The 24,759-nt window shown below is 36.1% G+C and overlaps 2 protein-coding genes across 4 annotated transcripts in view; both read right to left on the minus strand.

Annotated features, from left to right (window-relative positions):
• btbd2b (BTB domain containing 2b) overlaps window positions 1-24,759 on the minus strand; it is a 1,074,195-nt gene that overhangs the window by 306,872 nt on the left and 742,564 nt on the right. The window lies entirely within an intron of this gene.
• sbno2a (strawberry notch homolog 2a) overlaps window positions 1-24,759 on the minus strand; it is an 80,295-nt gene that overhangs the window by 8,381 nt on the left and 47,155 nt on the right. For all 3 annotated transcript variants that reach the window (NM_001423680.2, NM_001423681.2, NM_001423682.2), the window contains 17 exon segments: window positions 3,386-3,576; window positions 4,590-4,666; window positions 5,910-6,041; window positions 6,410-6,502; window positions 10,457-10,551; window positions 10,687-10,830; window positions 12,388-12,459; window positions 12,580-12,688; window positions 13,148-13,219; window positions 13,970-14,082; window positions 14,156-14,291; window positions 15,596-15,727; window positions 17,751-17,872; window positions 18,136-18,318; window positions 19,819-19,901; window positions 20,032-20,129; window positions 23,068-23,244. In NM_001423680.2, the coding sequence (NP_001410609.2) occupies window positions 3,386-3,576; window positions 4,590-4,666; window positions 5,910-6,041; window positions 6,410-6,502; window positions 10,457-10,551; window positions 10,687-10,830; window positions 12,388-12,459; window positions 12,580-12,688; window positions 13,148-13,219; window positions 13,970-14,082; window positions 14,156-14,291; window positions 15,596-15,727; window positions 17,751-17,872; window positions 18,136-18,318; window positions 19,819-19,901; window positions 20,032-20,129; window positions 23,068-23,244 (2,029 nt within the window).

Raw genomic sequence — 24,759 nt, forward strand, 5'->3', positions numbered from 1 at the left:
CTTTCCTCCTTTCACATGGCTGTTGCACTTTCTAGCCAAGAAATATTGATCATCTGGTTGTCTCTAATCACAGATCATAAAGAATGTCTGTACAGGCGTAACCGTTTCAGAGAAAATCTCTTTAAAGTGTTTCATATTCAACTCAGATCAAGCATGGCACAGCGCAAACTGTTTGCTCGAGTTTAAAAAAAAATTTTAAAAAATCACACGCTCCACCAGCCGAAATCATGTTGCGCGCACGCAAAGTGAACCTCTGCAAACACAGCGTTGACGTCACATTCGCCGCACGCACTCAAGCGAACACGTCAACTATGAACCAGGCTTAAGACTTTTGCACAGTACTGTATATGAATGTGTAAAGGCACATTCATTCCCAGAATGATAATGATATTAGCATCCACACCAATGCACAAGTTGATGGTTTATTATATGCATATACTGTACTTCTTTAAATGCACATGCTCCACAGAATTATAGCTATAATTATAAAGCACATAAAAGTGCATACATTTGATTCCTTAAAGGGATAGTTCATCCCAAAAATCAAAATTAACAGTGACGCTTTAGAATAATAGTTAATGTTAGTTAAGGTATTTGCTAACATTAAGTATGAATAATCTTGTGCAGCATTTATTACTCATAGTTCAACATTAAAGGTGCAGTAGGTGATTGTCTTCAGAAGCATGTTTTGTTGTGCTGGTTGAAAGTCTCTTCACAGTCCAATAGTAATGATTACAGTAAATGATCTAAATGTGTATTTTTATATTCTGGGTAAAGCATAAAACTAAAAAATGTTCATCCAATTAAAGAGTCGGGCCGTCATCTCCCTAATACCGATAGGCAGGTCAGACTGTCTGTCAGCAAATGTAGATTAGGACTTCTGCGCATGTGTTCACACAGATCCGCCGTTAGCGCGTGCCCGTCTGCATCACAAACGCATGCGTGCGAGCTAGCTGCGGGCCACTCGCCGATGCAGAGTCGGAGCCAGAGGCGCTGAAGGACAGACGAGCTCGGGCCGATTACTGTAAAGCCAAGCGCGGGTATAATTCGCCCTTAAAGCGGTCGCGCGGTCACAAGACGGACCGGGAGAAATGAAATGCTGAATTGAAACTTTTAAAAACCTGAACCAATATTGGAGTTACTTTAGCACGCTGGAGGAAGGACAACACCATGGCTGAAGTATTGACAGGTCATGTTCTGTTTTAAACTATTTTAGTCAGGCTGAGCCAGGGGTTTTCAAAGTGTGAGGCGCGCCTCCCCTGGGGGGCGCCAGAGCAAGTCAGGGGAGGCGAGGGAAAAATGATAATATAATAAAAATATAATTATTAAGTTAAATTATTATATGTATTTTTTATTATGTTTAAACGTTTTAATTTAACAAAGCTAAAAAAATAATACGTCTAAAATAAGAAAACCTTTTTTACCCAGAAGGCCATAGCTGTGAATTCACTTCTGTTTGGCAAGCCCGCCAATACAGGTATATGCCTGCTAATACAATGGATCGGTTTCTGAGACCCCCCGATTCAAAGCCTTCAAGTTCAGGGTTTAAACCCAAAAGAGGACGATATGATGATCAGTATTTGAGTTTAGGATTTACGTGGACAGGACCAGCTGATGAATCACAACCTTTATGTGTGGTTTGTCAAGATATTTTGGCTAATGACAGCATGAGACCCGCTAAACTTCGACTGTTTTGACTGGGATGGACAGTTCTTGGATCTGTTCTGTTCATATTAACCATCATCCTAGCTTTAAAAACGTTATATTAATATACTTATTACTCTGTAAATAATTGCACTTTCATGCAAATGATGTTAAAAGTGAGTTAACAGTCTGACATCTGTCTGTGTCTTATATATATATATATACAGTATATATAAAGACATATATATATATATATATATATATATATATATATATATACATATATATATATATATATATATATATATATATATATATATATATATATATATATATATATATATATATTATATATATATATATATATACATATATATGTGTGTGTGTGTGTGCGCATGCGTGCGTGCGTGCGTGCGTGCGTGTTTGGGAGGAGGGGGGCGCCAATGGATAAGTTGTGTCAAAAGGGAGGCCCACTGTCTTAGACTTTGAAAAACCCTGGGCTAAGCTTATGTTAGATTGTGTTCTGTTATGAATGACTTATATGCACAGACGTGTTGTTCAGCCACAGAAATCTCCAGTGAAAGATTGATGTGATTATTTTCAGTTTCATAGGGTCCTTTGACAGCATCTATAATGTAGATTTATATTTAGTTTAACAACAAAACATCAGTAAATAGCGCTATTCTGCCTAACCTGCTTTATTGAGCTGAAGTTGCTTTTATATTCACATTGGGTCATTTTTGAACAATGACAGCCTTCCTATACTGTTTACCGCTACTCTGAATATTCGCTCTGAAATAGCATGCAAGTGTGGCAAAGTATTACATGTAATTCCTGCACGGCGCTGGCACTAACTGGCGAATGACCTGAACTAGTGGGTTGTCTGTCGGCTGTTGTGATGCGGTGCGCGCTCGTGATTTCAGGGTGTGTGGCTTTGAATCGCAGTCCCTCCCCGCCGTCCAAAGGTAATATGCTAAGCAGTTAGCATTTTGGCAGATCACCTACTGCACCTTTAATTAATGCATTAATAAAATCCGTTTTTTAACATTAGTTAACATGAACTAACATTATTTAACCTAAATAAGATTAACTAATGTTAACAATCTTTATTATTAAATACTGTATTAAATGCATCACTAATAGTTTGTTCATGTTATTAAATACATTAGCTAACATTAAATTATGGACCATTGTTTTAAAGTGTTCCCATATTAACTAATCACTTACTCTCCATCACATGGTTTTAAACCTTTATGGGTTTCTTTCTCCTGCTGAACACAAAAGAAGATAATTTGAAGAATGCTGGTTGCTTGGAAACAATCTACATCCATAGTAGGGAAAAAATTACTATTGAAGTCAATGAATGCTAGTGATCAGCATTTTAAAAAATATTTTTTTTGTGTGTTTAGCAGACGAAAGAAACTCAATGAAGGGTTAGCTTTTTTTTCATTTTAGTGTTTAAGATTAACTGCAGATTAACTATGTTTACATATAATAACTTTAACTGTTAAAAACTATTAGTTGCTAGTTAAATACTTAAAGTTATTATTAACTAATTAAGTTATGGTAATTAATAACCTTAACTCTTCTAAATTCGATTGTAATGCAATGATGCGCACCATTTGCAAAGCTGCTTTGAAACAATAATTGTTGTGAAATGCGCTATACAAATAAGCTAGAATTTAATTTTAAACTCTAGCCAACAGGATTGGCAGGACACAGTAATAAAAAGACGCCTCACCAACTTGCTTGCTGTTCTGTTTGGTTTTGAGTCTCACGATCTGCAGGATGCTGGAGTTGGTGATGTCCGAGACGATGTCAGACACTCGTTTCCAGACGCGCAGCAGAGCTCCACACAGCATGTGATACTGGCGGAGACGCATTCCCAGAAAACACTCCTGACCCTCCTCGATCTGCTTACACTTACCCTTCCTGAGAGAAAAAAAACACACACACACAGACATAAACACACACACACACAACACTGCTAAGCTGCAATCACATGTTGATTATATTAGATTCATATATATTAGTTTGTGTGTGTGCGCACTAAATCAGAATGTTACAAATTGACATGAGATTGCGTTGCACACTTAGCTCACATCATTCAAAAGAAAAGGTGTCCGCCGATAATGTCAACAGACTGGACTGTTTTAGCAACTGTCTGAATGTAAAGGAGGACAACTCATCGCACAGCAATACAACTTTAAAATGAGTACAATTGTTTGTATTCAATACTTTATTATTATTATAATTTTTCATATCTGCAATGCCTGTATTTTGGCATTTTTTGCAGTCCATTTAGAATCCAACTTGGAAATCAATGTTTTCTTTATTGGCGTTGATTGTTTTGAAATTGAAATGTCATTAACATGCCTGTTTTAATTTCTGTAATAAATATGGCTGTCAAGCCAGGATCTTGATGGTTTATTGTGGGTTTGTTGTTTACATGAAGAAATCCGTGTTACAAGTTAAACTAAATTTTTAATAAACAATTATATTTTGAATTTAAATAGTTTTTGTCTTGCGTTTACATTAATTTTACATTTGAATAGCCAAAATTACAAGTTTCAGTCTTTTAAATGTTATTAATCGCGATTAATTTTCAAAAAAAAAAGTGTGATTAATTAGTTAATTTTTTTAATCGATTGACAGCACTAATATATATATATATATATATATATATATGAGATTTTAAACTATTCATATTATATTAGAAGAATTACTGTATATTATCACAGTTATACAATAAAAAATAAATAAATATAATAAATAATAATAAAACGCTGTCTAAAAACTATTTCAATATCCATTTAAACACTGAACAAAAAAAGAGGTAATATAGCTGTTCAGTGTTGGCTTAGTTTCATATTTTTTTTTAATTCATCATACTTTATCACAACCATAAAATAAGTGTCAAACACACAGCATGTAATGTCACTCACCAGTTGGCATGGCTACAGTTAGTGAAGGAGAAGTCAAACTGGCTTTCCCAGACATCTTTTGCATCCTCAGGCAACACCTTCAATGAAAAACAAATAGATTAGACTTTCTTTTCTCACTTAGTCAAGTCAAGTCAAACTTCATTTATAGAGCACTTTAAAAACATAGAAGTGAGCCAAAATGCTGTACAGAAAAACATACAACAAAATAAAGCAAATCTTTCCAAAAGTGTACGACCCGGTACAGCGAAAAAACAACCCCCTCTAAGCTTACGCTTCGGTTTTGGCAAAATCAGGAGAAGCTTATCAGCTGACCTGACAGAGCAAGTGAACTTATAGGGGTGTATCAGCTCAGGGATATAAGATGGGGCAAGACCATTTAGACAAGCCACATGTGATTTCCCGGCCGCGAATACAGCATTATATGAACACAAAAATGACATTTTTAGGTGAATTATACCTTATAAACACAGTATGAGACTCTTTTAACATCATTTGGAGGTGTCCATGTCGCTGAGCAATGTATGTAAAACAATGAGAAGACTTGTGCAGCCGCCTTTGCTTCTCTGCTGAACTTGAAAATATGATTGACAGAATCGTAGAAATGCTGGATTAAGATCGTCTAGGGGGTTGAATCAAGATTGCGATCTTTTGCGAAAGGTATCTGGATGCTGTGGTGCACAGAACTTACAATAAGGATGTGAAAATAAACCTACGATAAGTCGTATACGTGTGGTTAAATTTGCCCTGTAAATAGTTTTTAAGTGAATAAACTAGTGATTAGGGTTTGTGGAAGCGTGGAATGTATTATCCCACACATGTTCCCAATGGATAGTTGTGTTGGGTAGAGACAGATCAGACAGCCATAGTCTTTCTTTGGAGAAAGTATGTGCATTAATATAAGAAAGACAGCAATAGGAGGCAGTTCCTTTTCTTGGATCATTATATATACATTTCACAATCGGGTGGGTATGACGATCCATACCCCATGGTGTCTTATGAGCCTTTAGTGCTGCCCAATATCGGCAATTCTCGGGGAAAGAGTTAAGTTACTATATTTGAAGTAACTTATCCAACACTGCTCTGAACATGAATATACAATAAAGCAGTGAAGATATTTTGTAGAAACCTTTATTGCAGCTTAGCCCTAAAAAAAAAAACAATAATCAGCACTAGACATGATCTATGCCCTCGAGAGAGCATCAGCCCAGACATTCTCAGAACCCTTCTTACGTCTGATCTCCAGGTTATACAGTCAATAGCCTGATATAAAACAGTGAAGAAACTGTGACAGTAGTATCTGCTGGGATTTGCATGTTGTACCTTGTAGTATCTGAGGAGGAGGTTGTCCAGGTTCTCAGGATGAGCCTGTTTGCCGATGTTGGGTTTGTAGAGGATCAGGTTCCGACCACGACCCTGTTCAGCAAGCAGGACGCACGGCTGACTCCCACGCAGCTGAAAAACACATGCATCAAATTAAAACACTCAAGAAAATGATTGCATAAAAATGACAAACATGCATGGCGTTGTCATTTCTGCGTGGAGTTTGCATGTTCTCCTCATGTTGGTGTGGGTTTCCTCCGACTGCTCTGGTTTCCCCCACAGTCCAAACAATGTGCTATAGGGGAATTGATTAACTAAATTGGCCATAGTGTATGAGTGTGTTTGTGAATGTGAGTGTGTATGGGTGTTTCCCAGTGCCAGTAAAACATATGCTGGAATAGTTGGCGGTTCATTCCGCTTTGGCGACATCTGATAAATAAAGGACTAAGCCAAAAGGAAATGAATGAATGAATGACAAACATGTGTTATTGTGTGTAAACCTTGTTTGAGAGGTAAAAGCCTTCGTAATCTCCAGTGAGTTTCTCAGCTTTACTGCAGGCCTCTTTCCAGGGCATCCCGCGATCCACACTGATCTGGAAACAGCCACAACACTATGTCAGGACACTATGTTTCCATCGGAACTGGAATATTGCATTTGCAAATAAAGCAGTGTTTCCATCCCACGACAAACAAAAGAAAGCAAAATCATGACTTCCTGATAAACTGGAGCAAATATAAGTCAGAGAAATGTAGTTTAGTGCATTTGGAGAAGCCACTGTGGTGGTTTTTCTTTTCTAATGAACGAGTTGCGCCTCAGAAGATAAAGATGAAGACAAAACAAAGAAAATGCGATGGCTTTTGGAGGCGAGAGCCGCTCTTTGTTAGCACAGACAGATGCTCAGGACTGTTCTGGAGGGAATAATAATAGAAGAATAATACTGAATACCCATCATTGCATATTATACGAATCTCTTGGTTTGCTTCAACCTAAGTTCCGCAGACAATATCATTGGTATTTTTATTTATTTACTTTTTAATAATTATTTTAAAGGGTTTTCACTTTTATTGATAGGACAATGTAGATTTACAGACAGGAAAGTGTGGGGAGCAGAGAAAGGGGATGGATCGGCAAAGCGCCTTGAGCCAGGAATCGAACTCGAGTCGCCACCAGCACCTGGGTGCTATGTGTTGACACACTAACCACTAGGCTATCAGCGCCGACATTCATTTCTTTTTAAAAGTGTTTGTTTTAGTTTCCCTTTTTATTTAAAGCAGTTTTTTTGTTCCATTTTCATTTTGTCATACGCAACAGAATTTATTTTTTGTTCCAAGATTTATGACAGAAAGTGGCCCTAGGTCCTTTCAATACAAAGCTCATTTTGACTTCTTCTTGATCTTCCTTTTTTTAGATCAATTAAGACATTTAGTCTTTTCAGGACTAATTTATCTTCTTTTTTTTGGAAAAAACTTGTAAATGTTAATAATATTGGTTCTATTTAAATGCTTATTATTTATTTGTATATTAAGTTGTACTTTCGATTATATGTTTTTGTTTGCTTAAGGCTGGTTTATACTTCTGAGTTGAGCGATCGGCGTGACGCACGGTGCTCCTGCCTTTACGCCCTATTCACACGGGGCGTCAGCGTCAACGCTTCCCATTCACTTTGAATGGGTGATGTCAGGCGTTGCCGAACTGCATTGTGGATCCGTTGGCGCCGCTTCAGAAGCGTTCCTCGCTGCAGAAGTTGGGACCAGCTCAACTTTTCAAGCGCCGACGGAAGCGTCAGCCAATCAGATCGCTGTATGCAAATACACCAGCTCAGACAGTGGCCTATTGCTGACTGAATTTCATTGGCTGACGCTTCTATGACGATCGTTTCAGCTCCAACTTCAGACACACCCTCTGTCAAGCGTTGACGCTGAAGGCCCGTGTGAATAGGGCGTTACACTTCTGTGTGCTGTTTGTGTTGCTCTGCTATAACACTTCCAAAACGCTAGTTGGCAGTGAGTTTTGATGTTCCTCTGTGTCAAGCTTAATTTTAATATCTCAATAGAAGCTTTGAATGTAAATATGACGTTACAATATTTTAATAAATAATAATAATATAATAATAATTCCTTACATTTATATAGCGCTTTTCTGGGCACTCAAAGCGCTTTACACAGTGGGGGAATCTCCTCATCCACCACCAGTGTGCAGCATCCACCTGGATGACGCGACGGCAGCCATTTTGCGCCAGACCGCACACCACACACCAGCTGATTGGTGGAGAGGAGACAGTGATGCAGCCAATTGAATATGGGGATGGTTAGGAGGCCATGATAGACAAAGGCCAGTCGGCAGATTTGGCCAGGATGCCGGGGTTAAACCCCTACTCTTTTCGAAAGACATCCTGGGATTTATATGAGAACTGTCAGAATGACCAGCATGGTAATTCTAATGATTACAGAACTGTAGTTAATATAGGCCGTACTCACACTAGGTACAGTTGCCTCGAACCGGGCCAAAGCACGCTTGTCCCCCCTCCCGTCTCCCCCGACGGCCCGCGCTCACACCACAAACGGGCTTCGGCACGCTTACGTCATCGCTGCTGCGCTGTCCAGTGAGAATCACTCTCTCACTCAGCAGCACAGGGGAGATTTCTCTAGTTATATCGTTTCAGTCGTTTGATATGCCGTCAAATATTTCGCCAAACAGTCCTTAGGGATGCGGTGACACGCAGTCAGATATTTCGCCGAACAGATCCGCCACTTTTGGCGCTCATAAACAATCATAAAGCTCTCGTACTGCAGGAATGAGGAGGTCTGCTGAAGGTGCAGCTGTCGTGCAGTGAAGAGTTCTCGTCTTTAATAAACTACGGCAGTTTGAGTTCACTGAACAGTAAGAATGATTAATAAATCCATATGAAACAGTGCCTTAAAAGTCACGTCTCGCCTTTAGTTTCGGGCTTTGGTGCGTTTTGCACTCACACACAAGCGTACCGCGACAAAGCCCAAGTGAACCGCGCTCAGGCACACCTCTTCTAACCGGGCCAGGGCCGGCCAAGTGAACCGTGCTTGAGCCCGATTCAGCGCACTCACACTTCTCAAACGATCCGGGAAACGGGCCTGGGCACGGTACGGATGGTATAGTGTGAGTAGGAAAAGATTCAAAGTAAATCGGCACACTGCCACTTTAGCTCTCAAAAAAATTTTAATGTCAAAATTACAAAATCACTACGTTTCGACCGACATGGTCTTCATCAGGTCTTCATCCATGTCGGTCGAAACGTAGTGATTTTGTAATTTTGACATTAAAATTTTTTTGAGAGCTAAAGTGGCAGTGTGCCGATTTACTTTGAATCTTTTGCTACTTATGTTTGTTTTTTGATCGTGCACCTGCCTTCAAGATTTTTCTAGATGTGCGCACATTTCTGTTTTTTGCAATAGTGTGAGTAGGCCCATAGTTTACACTCGTGTCTGTGTTAACGCAGAATGAAGCAAGTGCATCGATGGCCATTCTGCCCAATCACAGACTGTTGAGCTCCTGAGCACACAGCCATTCAGCTCATGCTCTCATTGGCTGCAGCTCGTCACTACATCTGACCGCACGTGGGGTCCAGACGGCCGACTGATGTTCTGTCAGCGAGCTTGTTAACTTTCAAATCGGGCTTAAAATCCTGTAGTGTGAACTAGGCCTTAGACACTCCCACTAGCCACTTTGGCTGATTGAGAATAATTTTTAAATTGTGGTTTTCTTAAAAGCAGGGTTCGACAATAAGCATGGCCCAATATGCATGCAAATGTGATCTTAGAATTGAGAAGTAACGAGACTGACACTGATAATTGTGGTCACGCGAGCAAAAGAAAGCAGGTGAATACTGAATGAGAGGATGATCAGTCACACGCACATGTGATGTGACGCGCTCGACTGTTTAAAAAGCAAGCGCGCTCCTGTTTCCTTCCACAAAGCAACCGTGCCTGGAAACTCAACAGGTGCGATCGGTTTTCTTTGAAATAGACTGGACAAAAGGTGATACTCGTGCACCCACAGTCCTGCTGCTCTCTTTCAACATTGTTTGATCAGATTATTAACAGACCTAACGTTAACGCGACCATCCTTTCATTATCACACACGGTGCGTTTATCACCTGCTTTCTTTTGCTTATAGTTATTTTTGTTAATATGGTTTAATTATATATTTTTTTACAATAAGATTGCTTTAATAGGAGATTAACTCATCATTTAGCCAGGACAAAGAATGTGTATTGTTTTAGATGCATGACAATAATTAGTTTTAAAATTTACTTTTTTTTTAAAGAAAAGTTGCCTACTAAAATAAAGTGCATCTGAAAAATATACCAACACAATATTTTAAAAAATTCAATAAACAAATTGAAGCACAGATGAAAACAACTAAACAAAATGTATGTTTCTCGGTGGAATCTAACAATACTGATTTACAGAAATGTTATTACTAAATCGAAAATAATGCACCTACCAATTGTTATATCCATTTTAATATCAATGCTGAAATGATATATTGTGCAAGGCTAGTTTCCATGTACCTTATAGAGGATGACCTGGCCTTCCTGAGGGTTTCCTGGAGTCAGAAACTTCTCCTGTGTTTCCTCATGAATCTCATCATTACCAGGAGCGAGATCTGAACACACAGAACATCAAATTCATTCAACTTCACTAGAGCTACAGAGCGATTGAAGTACATGTGTTTTACAATGGCACAATTATGCACAATAACCATTGAGCTCTTTTAAACACACAAAATAAAAGTCCTCACCCAATATCCCCATGTCATATTTTCCCTCCTTTTTGTCCTTTTCGATCAGGTAGTCAAAGTTTTCTGTGAAGTACTGGAACAGAAAGTTCTGGTGATGGACCTCCAGACCCAAAATACGGTTCAGAAACTTGGTGAGGGTGCAGTCTGGGAGACATAAAGGAGAAAAGACAATCAGACACAGCAGTTACAATTAATTTTATGCAATTTTTGTGTGTCATTTACTTAAAAAAACATACATTGTGATGTAACTATTAATTATGCAATCCTGTAACACAATCATAATATTACTTCACCTAAAAGCATAGTAGATTACATTCAGAATATTTGTACATTGCGTATAGATAATGTTATTCTGGTCTGCCTGATCATAAAAGAGATACAGGAGGATTTATATTAAACAAACAAATAAAAACAACAGATAAAATAATTGAATATATGATACAATGCAATTAGAGCTTCCAAACGATTCATCACATCCAAAATAAGTTTTTGTATTAATAAAATATATTTGTGAGTACAGTGTATATTTTTGTGTATATAAATACAGTGGAGTCAAAAATCTCATAATTATAAATCATGAAGAAGTCTAGAATTTTCAGCATATGTGTATTTCCACTGTCAGAGACATGGTCCGGAAAAATCCGGAAATCACATTGTATGATTTTTTTAATAATTTATTTGTAAATTACTGTGTCAGATAAGTATTTTTTATTTGGTACGGAACAGTTTCTGTAGTTCTTCCCCAGGTTTGCACACACTGCAGGAGGGATTTTGGCCCACTCCTCCACACAACTCTTCTCTAGATCTTGAAAAATCACAGGGTGATCAAATACTTATTGAACTAACTGTATATGCATGACTATACTGTTTAAAATATTTGCTTATATTTATATGTATAAATATGTATATATAATACAAATCACACATAAATATAAATATATATGCAAACATTTCTTTTGTATGTTTTTGTATTTCATGCACAGTATGTGTGCTTATTTACTGTATTCATATATGCTTAAATATAAACAGTACAAATGTATTCATTATATAAATATAAACTTTGAATTTGGATATTGTTAAATATAATATAATATATTATAATATAATACAATAAATATACTATACTAAAATATAATAAAATAAAATATATATAACAAAATATAATATAACTTAAGAAATATAAAATAATATAATACGATAAATTGAATATAACATAATACACCATAATATAATACAATATAATATAATATAACATGATATAATATAATATAATAAAATACATATAATATAACATAATATAATATAATAATAAATATATATAATATAATATAATATAATAAAATACATATAATATAATAAAATATAATATAGTATAATATAATATAATATATTATAATATATATAATATGGTGTAATATAATATAATATAATATAATATAATATAACACAAAATAATATAATATAACATAATATAATATTATATAACATAACATAATATAAACATCACTCTCACGGCATCAAAAATGCTATTTTATAATCTAAGACCATATATAAAGAATCAGGTATCCAAAGAAATACAAATATTTATCAGCAATAAGCCAGCTCAAGCAGAAATGTTGACATATTAATCAGAAAAACCACAAAGATGATCAGTAAACCAGCAACATAATCAAAATATTCTATTTAATTATATAGATTTACCTTTCTCTGTGTTCAGTCCCATCCGTGGCTCCTTACAGAAAATTCCCACATCAATCATGCCTTTCTTCATATCTGACAAACACACAGATGAATAATACAATTAGTACACAGTCTGATTAACTTTCAAAAAAAAATTACAAATCATATCTTTTTTATGATGTCATTTTTGACCAGAACGGGTGAATTATTTACCTCTGAAAAACATGAGTCCTCCTCCTGGGTATCCCTTGGGTGGAGGGACTTTGTTGTCGATGTGTCCCAGGATGGCTTTAGTGATCTTATCCAAAGCTTTGGTGCCGTACTGATACAGACAAGAGATAAAGCGTGCAGTCAACAAACACTCAATAAAGGGATAGTTCATCCAAAAATGCAAATTAACTTACTAATTACAAAACCTCATATATGGTTTTAAACCTTTATTGTTTATCTGAAAATAATGGCACATCTTAGAATGATCATCAGCCAATCAGAATCAAGCAGCCCCATAGTATAATAAATAATGAAAGAAAACAATCATTAACCTTAAAAGATGCAGCATTCTTTGGTTATTTATACATAAACTAGAATAGACTAAATACTACAGACAATCCTAACACAACAAAAACTAATAAAGAGTAACAAATGAAAACAAAACATAATTTAAAATATATTATAAGCATGTAATTTATAAGTTGGCAATAGTGCAAAAACACTGGTAGAAAGCAGTAAAGCTATATGGAAGGACAGATATTCGCCTGATATTTTGGTACTATTTTCATACTTTGTTCTCAAAGTTGTATTGGCTCAGGTCTCTGGATTCTGTGGCTCGTCGGTCCCCGTGTGTCAGCGCTCCCTATAACACAAGAAACAAAATAAATGCAGAAATGTACATGTTTTTCACAGACAGTAATGTGCATGTGGTAAATTGATGTTTTACGTTAAAATACAAAGCTTGATATTGGACAAATAGTTTCACTGGATCATATTAAAAGCAATTACATTTTTTACATTTTGTGCATACATTACAGTGTCACTGGTTTTGATAAAAATTAGTATTGAATTAAAGATTACAACACAAAAATATTAAAAAATAAAAATTTCTGAGGGAAAAATTATAGTACTTTATTCTTAAAAATGCAATATATTTTTTAATTGAGCTGTTTTATAAATTTAGTGATTAAATATTTTTAATTAAAGAATTAAAATGGAATTTGCAAAAATTCAATTATGCTTAAAGAATAATTAAGACAATTACTACATTTACCGTAACTGCCAAAAAAATGAAAATAAAATTATAAAATAAATAAAAGGCAAAAAAAACCTAAATAATTATAAAATAAAAAAATAAAAAAAATATTATAAAAAACAAAATATTAATAATAAAATAAAAAATAAATGGTAAAAAATACTAAATAATAATAACATAAAATAAATAAAAGGTAAAAAAACAAAAAAAAGAAAAACTAAATATTAATTATAAATAGATAAATAGTAAAAAAAAAAAATAATTAATAAAATAAACAAATAGATGAAAAAAAAATAATGATGATAAAATAAGTGTAAAACAATTATTGGTAAACAAAGAAAAAAAAAAATTCTTTACCAGGCTCTCCAGTCTCTTGGCCACGATAGAGGCAAAGCGTCGTTCTCCTGCTAGCTCCGAGATGAGGAATATATACTCTGGAGCCGTAACCTGATTTGAGCGATGCGTTCGGCCTGATAAAAGCACACAGAATCAGTAAACACCACTGCTATACCATCTAAAACACACACACACACAGACACTCACCGAACTGCTGGATGGCACGATCTGCACTCCACGGCAGCTCTAGTGTCATGTGGACTCTCCTCCTGCGGTTCTGCACACGTTTATCTGCTTGCAGAGAAATACCCGAACTGGCCGCTTCAGAGATGATGGCTATGAGCTGACACACAGACACAAAACACTTCAGGTTAGACAACATAAGGATGCTTTGTGTCCTCTCCAAGTACACTGGCTAAAGAGCTGAATTTCCATTAAATCTAATAAATGGAAGAACAGGCCAGTGTTGTGCTTGTATATTAAAGTTGTAATGAAACGGAAGTTAAGATTGTTCTTCTTTTCCACAAACAAATGACAGACGTGTACTAATAGCCCCGCCCCATAGGGCTGATTGCCCCGCACTGACAGAACCACCCCAAAGGGCTGATAGCCCCGCCCTAAAAGACTGACAGCTCTGCACAGCTAGACGTGCACTGATTGCCCCGCCACAAATAACTGATAGCTCCGCAAAGAAAGACGCGCACTGATAGACCCACTGTAAAGGACTGATAGCCCCGCCCAAAAGGACTAATAGCCCCAGTCTAAAGAAATGATAGCCCCGCCCTAAAGGCCTAAAGAAAGATTTTGCTTTTTTTTTATATTTATTTTTTAAAGGTTTTCATCTTTATTTGATAGGACAGTAGAGAATTGACAGGAAAGCATGGGGAGCAGTGAGAGGGGAAGGATCGGCTTGGGACCGCAAGGCGGAATCGAACTACCCACTATCGAACGCACTAACCACTACACCACTGTTGCCGACCTAAAAATAGTCTTTGAGAGGAGGGTTAAAACATTTGGCTGAAATTTATGAGGGCAAATAATTTTTCCAAAATAACGAAGGGCACAGATCCATCATTTATAACAAGCTGCGTCTCAAATCGCATGCTTATGCACTATTCTACGCCATCTTGTAGTATAAATAGTGTAAGTAGTGCGTTCACATTGAAGACTCGAAAAATAATAAGTGCACTTTAATTACCCGGATGATGCACTCATTTAGCTGGTAAAATGGACACTTCACACACTCAAAGACCGCAGGTTTGCTTGCGTAGCGGAAGGGATGGAGCTATCGGGCGCACATGTTGAATAACTTTATTTATTTTGGATGGTGAAAGCAAAACTCCTATGATAGTGATTAAAGCGCCTCCCGATGGTAAATGTGGTTATACTCATGGCAGGTATTCTTTGGTAGTTTGGTCTTTTATTTCACTGATTTGGCATTGGTCATCAGGGAAACGGTTGGAATTTCCGTTAAGTAAAAAAACATTAGTTATCCATTTGGGACAACACTACATACATATACTCTGCTATTGAGTGTGTAAGTGCATTAGTACATAGAGTGCATAGTGAATATTGTGCCATTTGATATCTTAGAATTTCCATGACCATGTGGGAACCCTATATATACCCATAATGCAACAGGAATACCTTTTCTCCAGACATGAAGCGCTCTTTCTCTCGGACGTTGACGTGGTCGATGGTTAGGCCTTGCTCTGCTCTGCTTTCGTATCGAACGCTACCATCGGGACGCCGCACCACCCGTCCTTTACGGCCTGTCATCTGCACACACAGGTAGAATTTTCAAGGGGGGTGTCATGACATGTCTGCATTCAGAGTTATTTACAGTGTTAAAGTAAGTTGCATGTAAGTTTTTGACTCTTCTAAAGCATAAAAATTCTGAGAAGCGAACATTCTTGTTAATCTGAAAACAAATATTAAAGTCAGTTTTTCTCCAATTTGCGTTTTGTGTCAAAGGGCTCTATTTTGTCAGTCCATGCGCAGAGCGCAAACGCTTTCAGGGCGTGTCAGAACGCATTTTTGCTAATTTAATAAGGGGAAATCTGCTTTGATCCATGGCGCATGTTCTAAAAGGGTTGAGTTTATTTTCTTAATGAGTTATAGGTGTGTTTTGAGAATAAACCAATCAGAGTCTCATCTCCCATTCCCTTTAAGAGCCTTGCGTCATGCCATAAGCCCATTTGCTATTTACATGACGTAAAGTAAGTTTAAGTGAAAAAACTGAGCATTTCACAAGCAAACAGTTAACAGTTTTTTTTTTTTTTTACAGAAAACAGTTAAACAGAGCATCTACCGCGCAAGAAGAGATAAATGATCTACTTTCACTTTCGCTCTGGTGGACAGGGAAACCTTTAAGCACAGATATCCATTAGCCCACAAATAATACAATTTATTTGTTAAGCGCAAATATTCATTTCAAAACTATTTCTAAATTCAGTTCTAATTTCCAGCAAACGAATAAATGAATAATAATAACAAAATGTGCTCAAAAACCTGAGTTATATCCTAAAACACATGCTGTGCCCCATATGGTCTAAAACCTGCAAGTGGGCAAATTTAAGCTTGTTTTTAATAAAACAAATATAAATATGGATATAATAAATAACACTGCTAATAATAATAACATTATACAAAAGCAAATTGTTATGAATGAACTGAAAAAGCCTCCAGAGATAAAGAAGGCATGAAGGCAGTGGTTTTTGTATTCATGTAGGCTAGAAAATAATGTTTTGTAATATTTTAATCCTTTATATTTATGTCCTGTATATATCCTTATTACATCCTATATATTCTTAATATTTTAATTTTTTCATATGTAAAGATATTTGCGTATTGCTGTACATCTTATGTGTATTAAGCAGTGCGTAAGCGAGGCGCAACTCTGCGCTGGAGTTTAGACCGGGTTAGTTTTGGTCTAATGAAAAATCTATTATAGTTTCTCAAAATAGCAACGCACCAGCGGTCCGCCTCAGAACGCCTTCCTTTTTAGACCAGAACGCCTATGGGCGCACAAATGAGCGCTAATGCATTTGCTATTTAAACAGCGTAGTGCACAGTCTCAAAACGACTCTTGCGCCAAGCTGAAACAAGTAAACAAGTATTGCGCCGCTAATAAAATACTCTTTATTTAAATAATTGCTCGTTTTATTATTGTAATTATTATGATTTTTAGAGATATTGTCTGTTTTTTTTCTTTTCTCTGTCATTTATTTATCATTTGCTGTATATTTTATTAATATGACAAAGTCAATATATTACATATTTTATACACCTAAGATGCTTTAATAGCATTTAAAAGTTAAATAGTCGATGTTTTAACCTTATGAAAATAAAAGTTCAAAACAGATAATGTTACAAATTATGTTTTGTTTGTCGCATATAGTAAACTATTTATGTGATGTGGTTAAAAGGTGTGTTTCCATCCGGCCACCACCGCAAATATATTTCAAACCTTTGGGAAGCACTGCATTTTTTACGTTTGGACTGCAATACCTGATTCTACCACTTGGTGCCAATCCAACATACAACATTCATGCAAATCATAGACCAAATGCGTTTAATTATATATGAATAAATATATAAATATTAAACTTAAACACCACCTATACTACCAAAAATCTAAATTCAGCATTATTGTATAGACATTTGTGTAGAAACTGCAAAATAAATAAATAAATAAATCCACAGATTCACATCATGCATTTATATAAATATAGACTTATAATGAATGTATTTTATAGTACAGTAACAATATAAAGTGCACAGCAGTGACTCTTCTCTTCACCTCCGACACTTTCTCTGGTCCTCCGAATCGGTCGATCAGCTCATCCAGAGTGTTCAGCGGCAACTCCTTTCCCAGCTCCGCTATTCTATGCAGCAGCCTCTGCTTCAGCTCCTCCAGTTTAGCTGAAACACACACAGGATGACTTCCAGATCGGGTATGGATAAAGATATTAATCGCTGCGTCTAGACTGAAATGAGCAGTCATCTAATAAGCTGCATCTGCACTGCTTAAATAACTGAATGAACAGGGGAGCACAGGATAATTATTTAAAAACTTTTCCAGGCCTGGAAAATGCCATGTCAGAATTTCATGACTTTTCAAGGTTTTCCAATGACTGTATGAACGCTGAATGACAGATCTGTGATTGTGTGTTAAATCCACCTACCAGCAGGCCCGTTGATGTGGTTGACGAAAATCACATCATCATTGTCCTGTAGTGATTCGGGGGAGGAGTTTGATTCGCTGTCAAACTCGTCAGAGTCAGAGTCTGAGTCATCGCTGATTTTAATAACTCCGCCCACTTCCACACGCTGCTTAGGAAACTTTGAAGGCCGGCCTCTGGGTTTTCCTTCAGTAAACAAAGAAAAAGAGAGGTCATATAGAGTTTGTTGCAGTTATTGGTTTCAATGGCTATTTCATGGCAAAAAACCAACATACAATTTCCAAACAGATTATAAATAACCCTTTGCTATTAATTATACACTGTAAAATATGATTTTTCCATTTATTTATAGTTGTGAGTTGCATTACGGGATGTTGATCTCTGCTGTGTCCACTTTTGATGTAAAAAGTCAACAAAAAGACTTTATTGACATAGTTTGAAAGAATTTATTGTATAAGAAATAATATATTGAGAATTAAGTCTGTAAAATAGCAGAAGAATACTGGCAGTTTAATACCTGTTTTTTTACCGTAATTTACAATACAAACAACATATCACTTTAAACTATTAACAATATCAATAACAGTCTTTTTTTATTCTTTATTATTATTATTATTTACCAATTTTCCATATCTGCAATGCCTGTATTTTGGCATTTTTTGCAGTGCATTTAGAATCCAACATAAAAATCAATGTTTTCTTTATTGGTATTGATTGTTTTGAAATTCAAATGGCTCTAACATGCCTGTGTTTTTATTTCTGTAACAAATATGGCTGTCAGGCCAGGATCTTTATGGTTTATTGTATGTTTATATGTTGTTTACATGAAGAAATCTGTGTTACAAGTTAAACTAAATTTCTAATAAACAATTATATTTTGAATTTAAATTGTTTTTGTCTTGCGTTTAGATTAATTTTACGTTTGAAGAGCCAAAATTACAAGTTTCAGTCTAAAGGTGAAAACAATTAAAGGATTAAAATGATACAAAAATTATTATTTTCTACATAAATATAAACACCACTGCCTCCATGCCTTCTTCACCTCAAGGTTTTTTCCAGTTTTTTCATGACAATTTGCATTTGTATAATGTTATTATTTTAAGCAGTATTATATATATATATATATATATATATATATATATATATATATATATATATATACATATATATATATATATATATATATATATATATATATAAATAAATAAATATATATATATATAAATAAATAAATAAATAAATATATATATATATATATATATATATATATATATATATATATATATATATATATATATATATATATATAAAATATATATATGTATATATATAAAAAATATATATATACAGTAATTAATACTGTTCATTTATAATGTAGGTTTATAACAATAAGACAAGCAATAAATAATACAAAAATAAAAATCTAAAACTTTTTTAAGATTAACTTTTGATAATAAAAATTCTATAATTTTACGTGATTCATATTTGATTTATATTTAAATAGAATTCCTTCAAAGTCTTTGCAGAAAAAAAAAACAAGGTTTCATAACATTACAAATAGAGCATTACAAAAGCTTGTTTTCAGTAAACACAGAAATACTTCCAGAAATATTCATAATATGCCAAAGCACACAGATCAGAAGGGCTTGAAGACGAAACAGTGTTTGGTAGAATAACATGACTTACGTTTCCTCTTGTTTGCAGCACTTTTCTCTCTTTTGGGTTTCTGTGTTGGAAAGTGTTTCTGTACTAACGACTGGAAAACCCTCCTAAAGAACCAAAATAAAAAAATAAAATACAAAGCTTTTAGACAGATTTCATGGTTATCTGGAATACTTGATTCTGATTGGTCTGTTGGAGATTCCCCAATGACTGTATGTAGTGTTTAATGTCACTCACTCTGCAGCGGAGATGAATTTGTCCAAATGTCCGTCATTCTCGTCCAGGACTTCTCGAGTACGAGCCTCTCCTGTGGACTGCAGGCCAATCACGATGCACTGTTTGAATGACACAAAAGAGTGGGCGGAGCTACAGTCAGCCAATCACCTTCTACATATTTGACATTACACATGAGAGTAGATCCCACGCTTTTTTTTTTTTTTTTTGGCTGGCAGCTAGCTCTCTGCAACTCTCACATGGTGTTCCACTGAAGCTAAGCAGGGCTGTGCCCGGTCAGTACCTGGATGGGAAACCACAAGGGAAAGCTACTGGAAGTGATGTCAGTGAGGCCAGCAGGGGGCGCTCAACCTGCGGTCTGTGTGGGTCCTAATGCCCCAGTATACTGATGGGCACTCTATACTGTTCAGTGAGTCTTTTAGATAAGACGTTAACCGAGGTCCTGACTCTCTGTAGTCGCTAAAAATCCCAGGAGTAAATGTTTTAAAGCAGGGCATGTGTGTAATGAATTACAGAGATTTACTTCAGCTTTACTTCACCACAGCTGTGTGTCAGAACAATTATAAAAGAAGACGCTTCAATCCCTCTTTGTGAACATTAAATCAGACTTATTTTGTACATTAACATAACAGATATCCACACAGCAGTAGATATTAACCTGTATCCTGTAACATTTGTGTGCAAAAAGAGTGCAAAGCTAAACGCGTGCGCTGTCTGTCTGTGTGTTCGTCTGCGCTGTGTATGAGTGTGTTTGAACTACTGTTTTACGACATTATGTGTGACTCATCGTAGCAACTCTACAACAAATAATCATTGGTAAAGTTCTTACAGTAGTATTTCTCACAAACGTTACGTGTGATCTGCTTTCTTTAGGACTGTCTGTTGTCTGAGGCAGCCGAGGGAGGAGATTAAGGCCCCGTTTACACTAGTGCGTTTTGGATTTAAAACGGCGTTTTAGAATGAAAACGATCCGCGTCCACACTCGCGTTTTACCCAGCGTTTCTGAACTGCTCTCCGTCCACACCAGAACGCTGAAAACGCACATCACGTGACCACACACACACTCTCAGGCAAGCGCTGCAGCCAATCTACCCTGATGAGAGCTGTGCTAGTCGGACTTCTCATCAAGAATCTCCCGCTGGATCTAATCTCACTTTATTTATTAAACGGGATATTTCATTCATCTTGTTGTCTTTATCTAACGACATATTCCCTGACTTTGGTCACTGGAATCTATTACTTGTTCTCGTGTAACGTGTTTTGGCGGAGCGCAAAGATAAGTTAATGATTAATGTAAGCACGTACATTCTGTATATTGACTGATCGCTTGCCTTTATTTCCTATTATGTATAAACTTATTGTATGTTATACTTTTATAATGGCCATTATTGATTATTAAAACTGATATTCAGCAAAAGAGAGGGTGTGTTTCGTATTTTCACTGAAATTGAAAGGAGGCAGTTGTTATCGGCTCCGTTTAGTTATAAATATCCACACAGTGAAGATGACGCTCATATATGCAGCACGCCGCCTCAACATTTCTGCTGTCTGTTTAGTTGTTCATAATAAAATGAAAATAGGCAGTTCCTTAAATCATGTTTACATTTTATTGTTGAGAAAGTGAAACAACGTAGCCAGGGTGATGTGAATGAAGTTATAAAGTATACTGTTCCCTTTGAAGATTTACGCGTGTCCTCGGTATAGTCTGCTTTCCATATCAAACTGAGAAGAAGAGACTGCAGCCTTGATCAAACTTGCGAAGTCTGAACTTACACGGAGAAGATGCAGGACTGAACTGTGTGTGTTAGGCTACTTAATATTCAGGAAAAGCCCCAATCAGAGAGGCGAATGTCTGCAGCCCCGCCTCCGTTTTCAGATGTCTCCGTTTTCCATCATCCACACTGAGACGCTCGAGAACTCCAGCGTAGTGTGGACGGATGGCGTAACCGCAGCAAAACGTATGTGTTTTCAAACTAAAACGCATTAGTGTAAACGGGGCCTAAGGCACGCAAAAAGGCACGTAGAAATGGTGGGCGGGGAGAACTAGTCTTAAAGGCGCAGTACAACAAAACCCCTACCTGATGCAAAACGGTATAAGATAGAATCTAATAAAAGGTGTAATAAAAAATTTGATGGGTGTTTTGAGCTGAAACTTTACAGACACATTCTGGAGACACAAAAGACTTATCCTAAATCTGAAAAAAAGGGAAACCTAGGTGCCCTTTAACTAACATTAACTAATGAAATCTTGTATAGTGCACATTGTAAAGTGACCTTAAATGGATATAATCCTTTATTCACTGCAATGTTGTTCTTTCTTTTTGTCAGAAATTTTTTTTTTCACAATTTCTCCTCGTATGGTAGACTTTAATGGGGACCAGACTTTTCAAAAAGAGTAATTAATTACACATGACATCATTGAAGTTTTATTTAAACTTTTTTTAAAAATTACTATATCAGAAGACTCAATAAGGAATTTAATTACTTGACTCCATAGTATTTTAAACAATGAATAGGCAACAGAAATTAAACGTAAAATCTTTCACACTTGGTATAATTGCCTGGACCGAACCCAAGTTCGATTGCTCCAATTTTGATTCAGGAGTTTAAAAAGTTTCAATTCAGTAATTCATTTTGCCGCGACTATGACTCTCGTGTTGTGAATGCGCGGCGCTCATCTAGGCCTGCATGTGCGGTTCTCATACAGGCGTGCACATGCTAATGGCGGATATGCATGAACAGAGATGCGCAAAAGCCTAAATCTCCATTGGTTGACAGACAGTTTGAGCTACTTATCGGAATGATGGGAGATGTCGGCCCCACACTATTTAATTGGATGAACACTTTTTAGTTTTATGCCTTACCCAGAAAATAAAAATACATATAAACACATTTACATCACTTACTTAAATCATTACTATTGGACTGTAAAGAGACTTTCAACCAGCACAACAAAACATGTTTCTGAAGACAATCACCTACTGCACCTTTAATTTCCAGTAAAACCCTTCCAGATATTTTGTTTCATCACTGACTCACCTTGCCCTGCTGCATCTCCATATGTGCGAGGTCAACCAGACGACGTACTTTAGCAGCGATGCAGAGGTACTTAAAAAACCTCTGATGGGATGACCAGAACTGACCCCATAGAGACTTACGGGACGCCAGACCCAGCGTGTCTGCAGCTCTGTTGAACAGCTCCAAAGCTTCTGCCCACTAAACACAGAAGAAAACAAGACAGAGCTTCTTTAAAACATCATTTAGACAAAAGACCTAAAATGCATCAAGTCAACACAGACTTTATCTACATTAATCTGGACACGTTTCAAAGACGGAAATTATTATAGACAGTGTATCCAAATGTGACCAAAACTTATGTAAGATTCTCCTTGTGGCATGTAAAGTGACTAGGAATTGGCTTAAAGACACCACTTTGAACTCTACGGAGTGGTTTGAAATTAATGAAGAAAATTGGTGATGAAAGAGATTACATATATTAGACGTAAATTATGTCAAAAGATTTTATTTTGGGATTGATCCAAAATAATACAAAAGATTATTCCAAAATGAATTTTGTTTTTACATTATATATATGTGATACACGCACATCCACAGGAAGAAAACTACTCAAAATGTTACATTTCATATCTAAATATAAATAAACATTTTCTCAAACGTATGCATGCACATGTGTATTTACATATATACATAATAAATATACACAGTACACACACATATGGGGCTCTATTATATACCTAGCGCAACAAGGCGCAAGAAGTGTTTGGTAAGATTTGTTGGTATTTTCAGGTCAGTGCAACGATATTTTCACGCACAACGTTGTTTAAATAGCATATCTATTTGCGCCACTTTGTAAACTTATTCGTTTGCCGGTCTTTAAAAGAGGTGTGTTAAGGCACATTGTTGGAGCATAAGTTTAATGGATGGATGGATGGATAGCTGGATAGATAGACAGACAGACAGACAGACAGACAGACAGACAGACAGACAGACAGACAGACAGACAGACAGACAGACAGACAGACAGACAAGATAGATTAGATAGATAGATAGATAGATAGATAGATAGATAGATAGATAGACAGACAGACAGACAGACAGACAGATAGATAGATAGACAGACAGACAGACAGACAGATAAATAGATAGATAGATAGATAGATAGATAGACAGACAGACAGACAGACAGACAGACAGACAGATAGATAGACAGATAGACAGATAGACAGAGAGACAGATAGACAGATAGATAAATAGATAGACAGATAGATAGACAAACAGACAGACAGACAGACAGACAGACAGACAGACAGACAGACAGACAGACAGACAGACAGACAGACAGACAGACAGACAGATAGATAGATAGATAGATAGATAGATAGATAGATAGATAGATAGATAGATAGATAGATAGATAGATAGATAGATAGATAGATAGATAGATATAGATAGACAGATAGACAGAGAGACAGATAGACAGATAGATAAATAGATAGACAGATAGATAGACAGATAGATAGATAGACAGACAGACAGACAGACAGACAGACAGACAGACAGATATATAGATAGATAGATAGATAGATAGATAGATAGATAGATAGATAGATAGATAGATAGATAGATAGATAGATAGATAGATAGATAGATAGATAGATAGATATAGATAGACAGATAGACAGAGAGACAGATAGACAGATAGATAAATAG

Source organism: Danio rerio, chromosome 2 (genome assembly GCF_052040795.2).
Source record: "Danio rerio strain M-AB ecotype USA chromosome 2, GRCz13ab, whole genome shotgun sequence".
NCBI classification, from domain to species: Eukaryota; Metazoa; Chordata; class Actinopteri; order Cypriniformes; family Danionidae; genus Danio; species Danio rerio.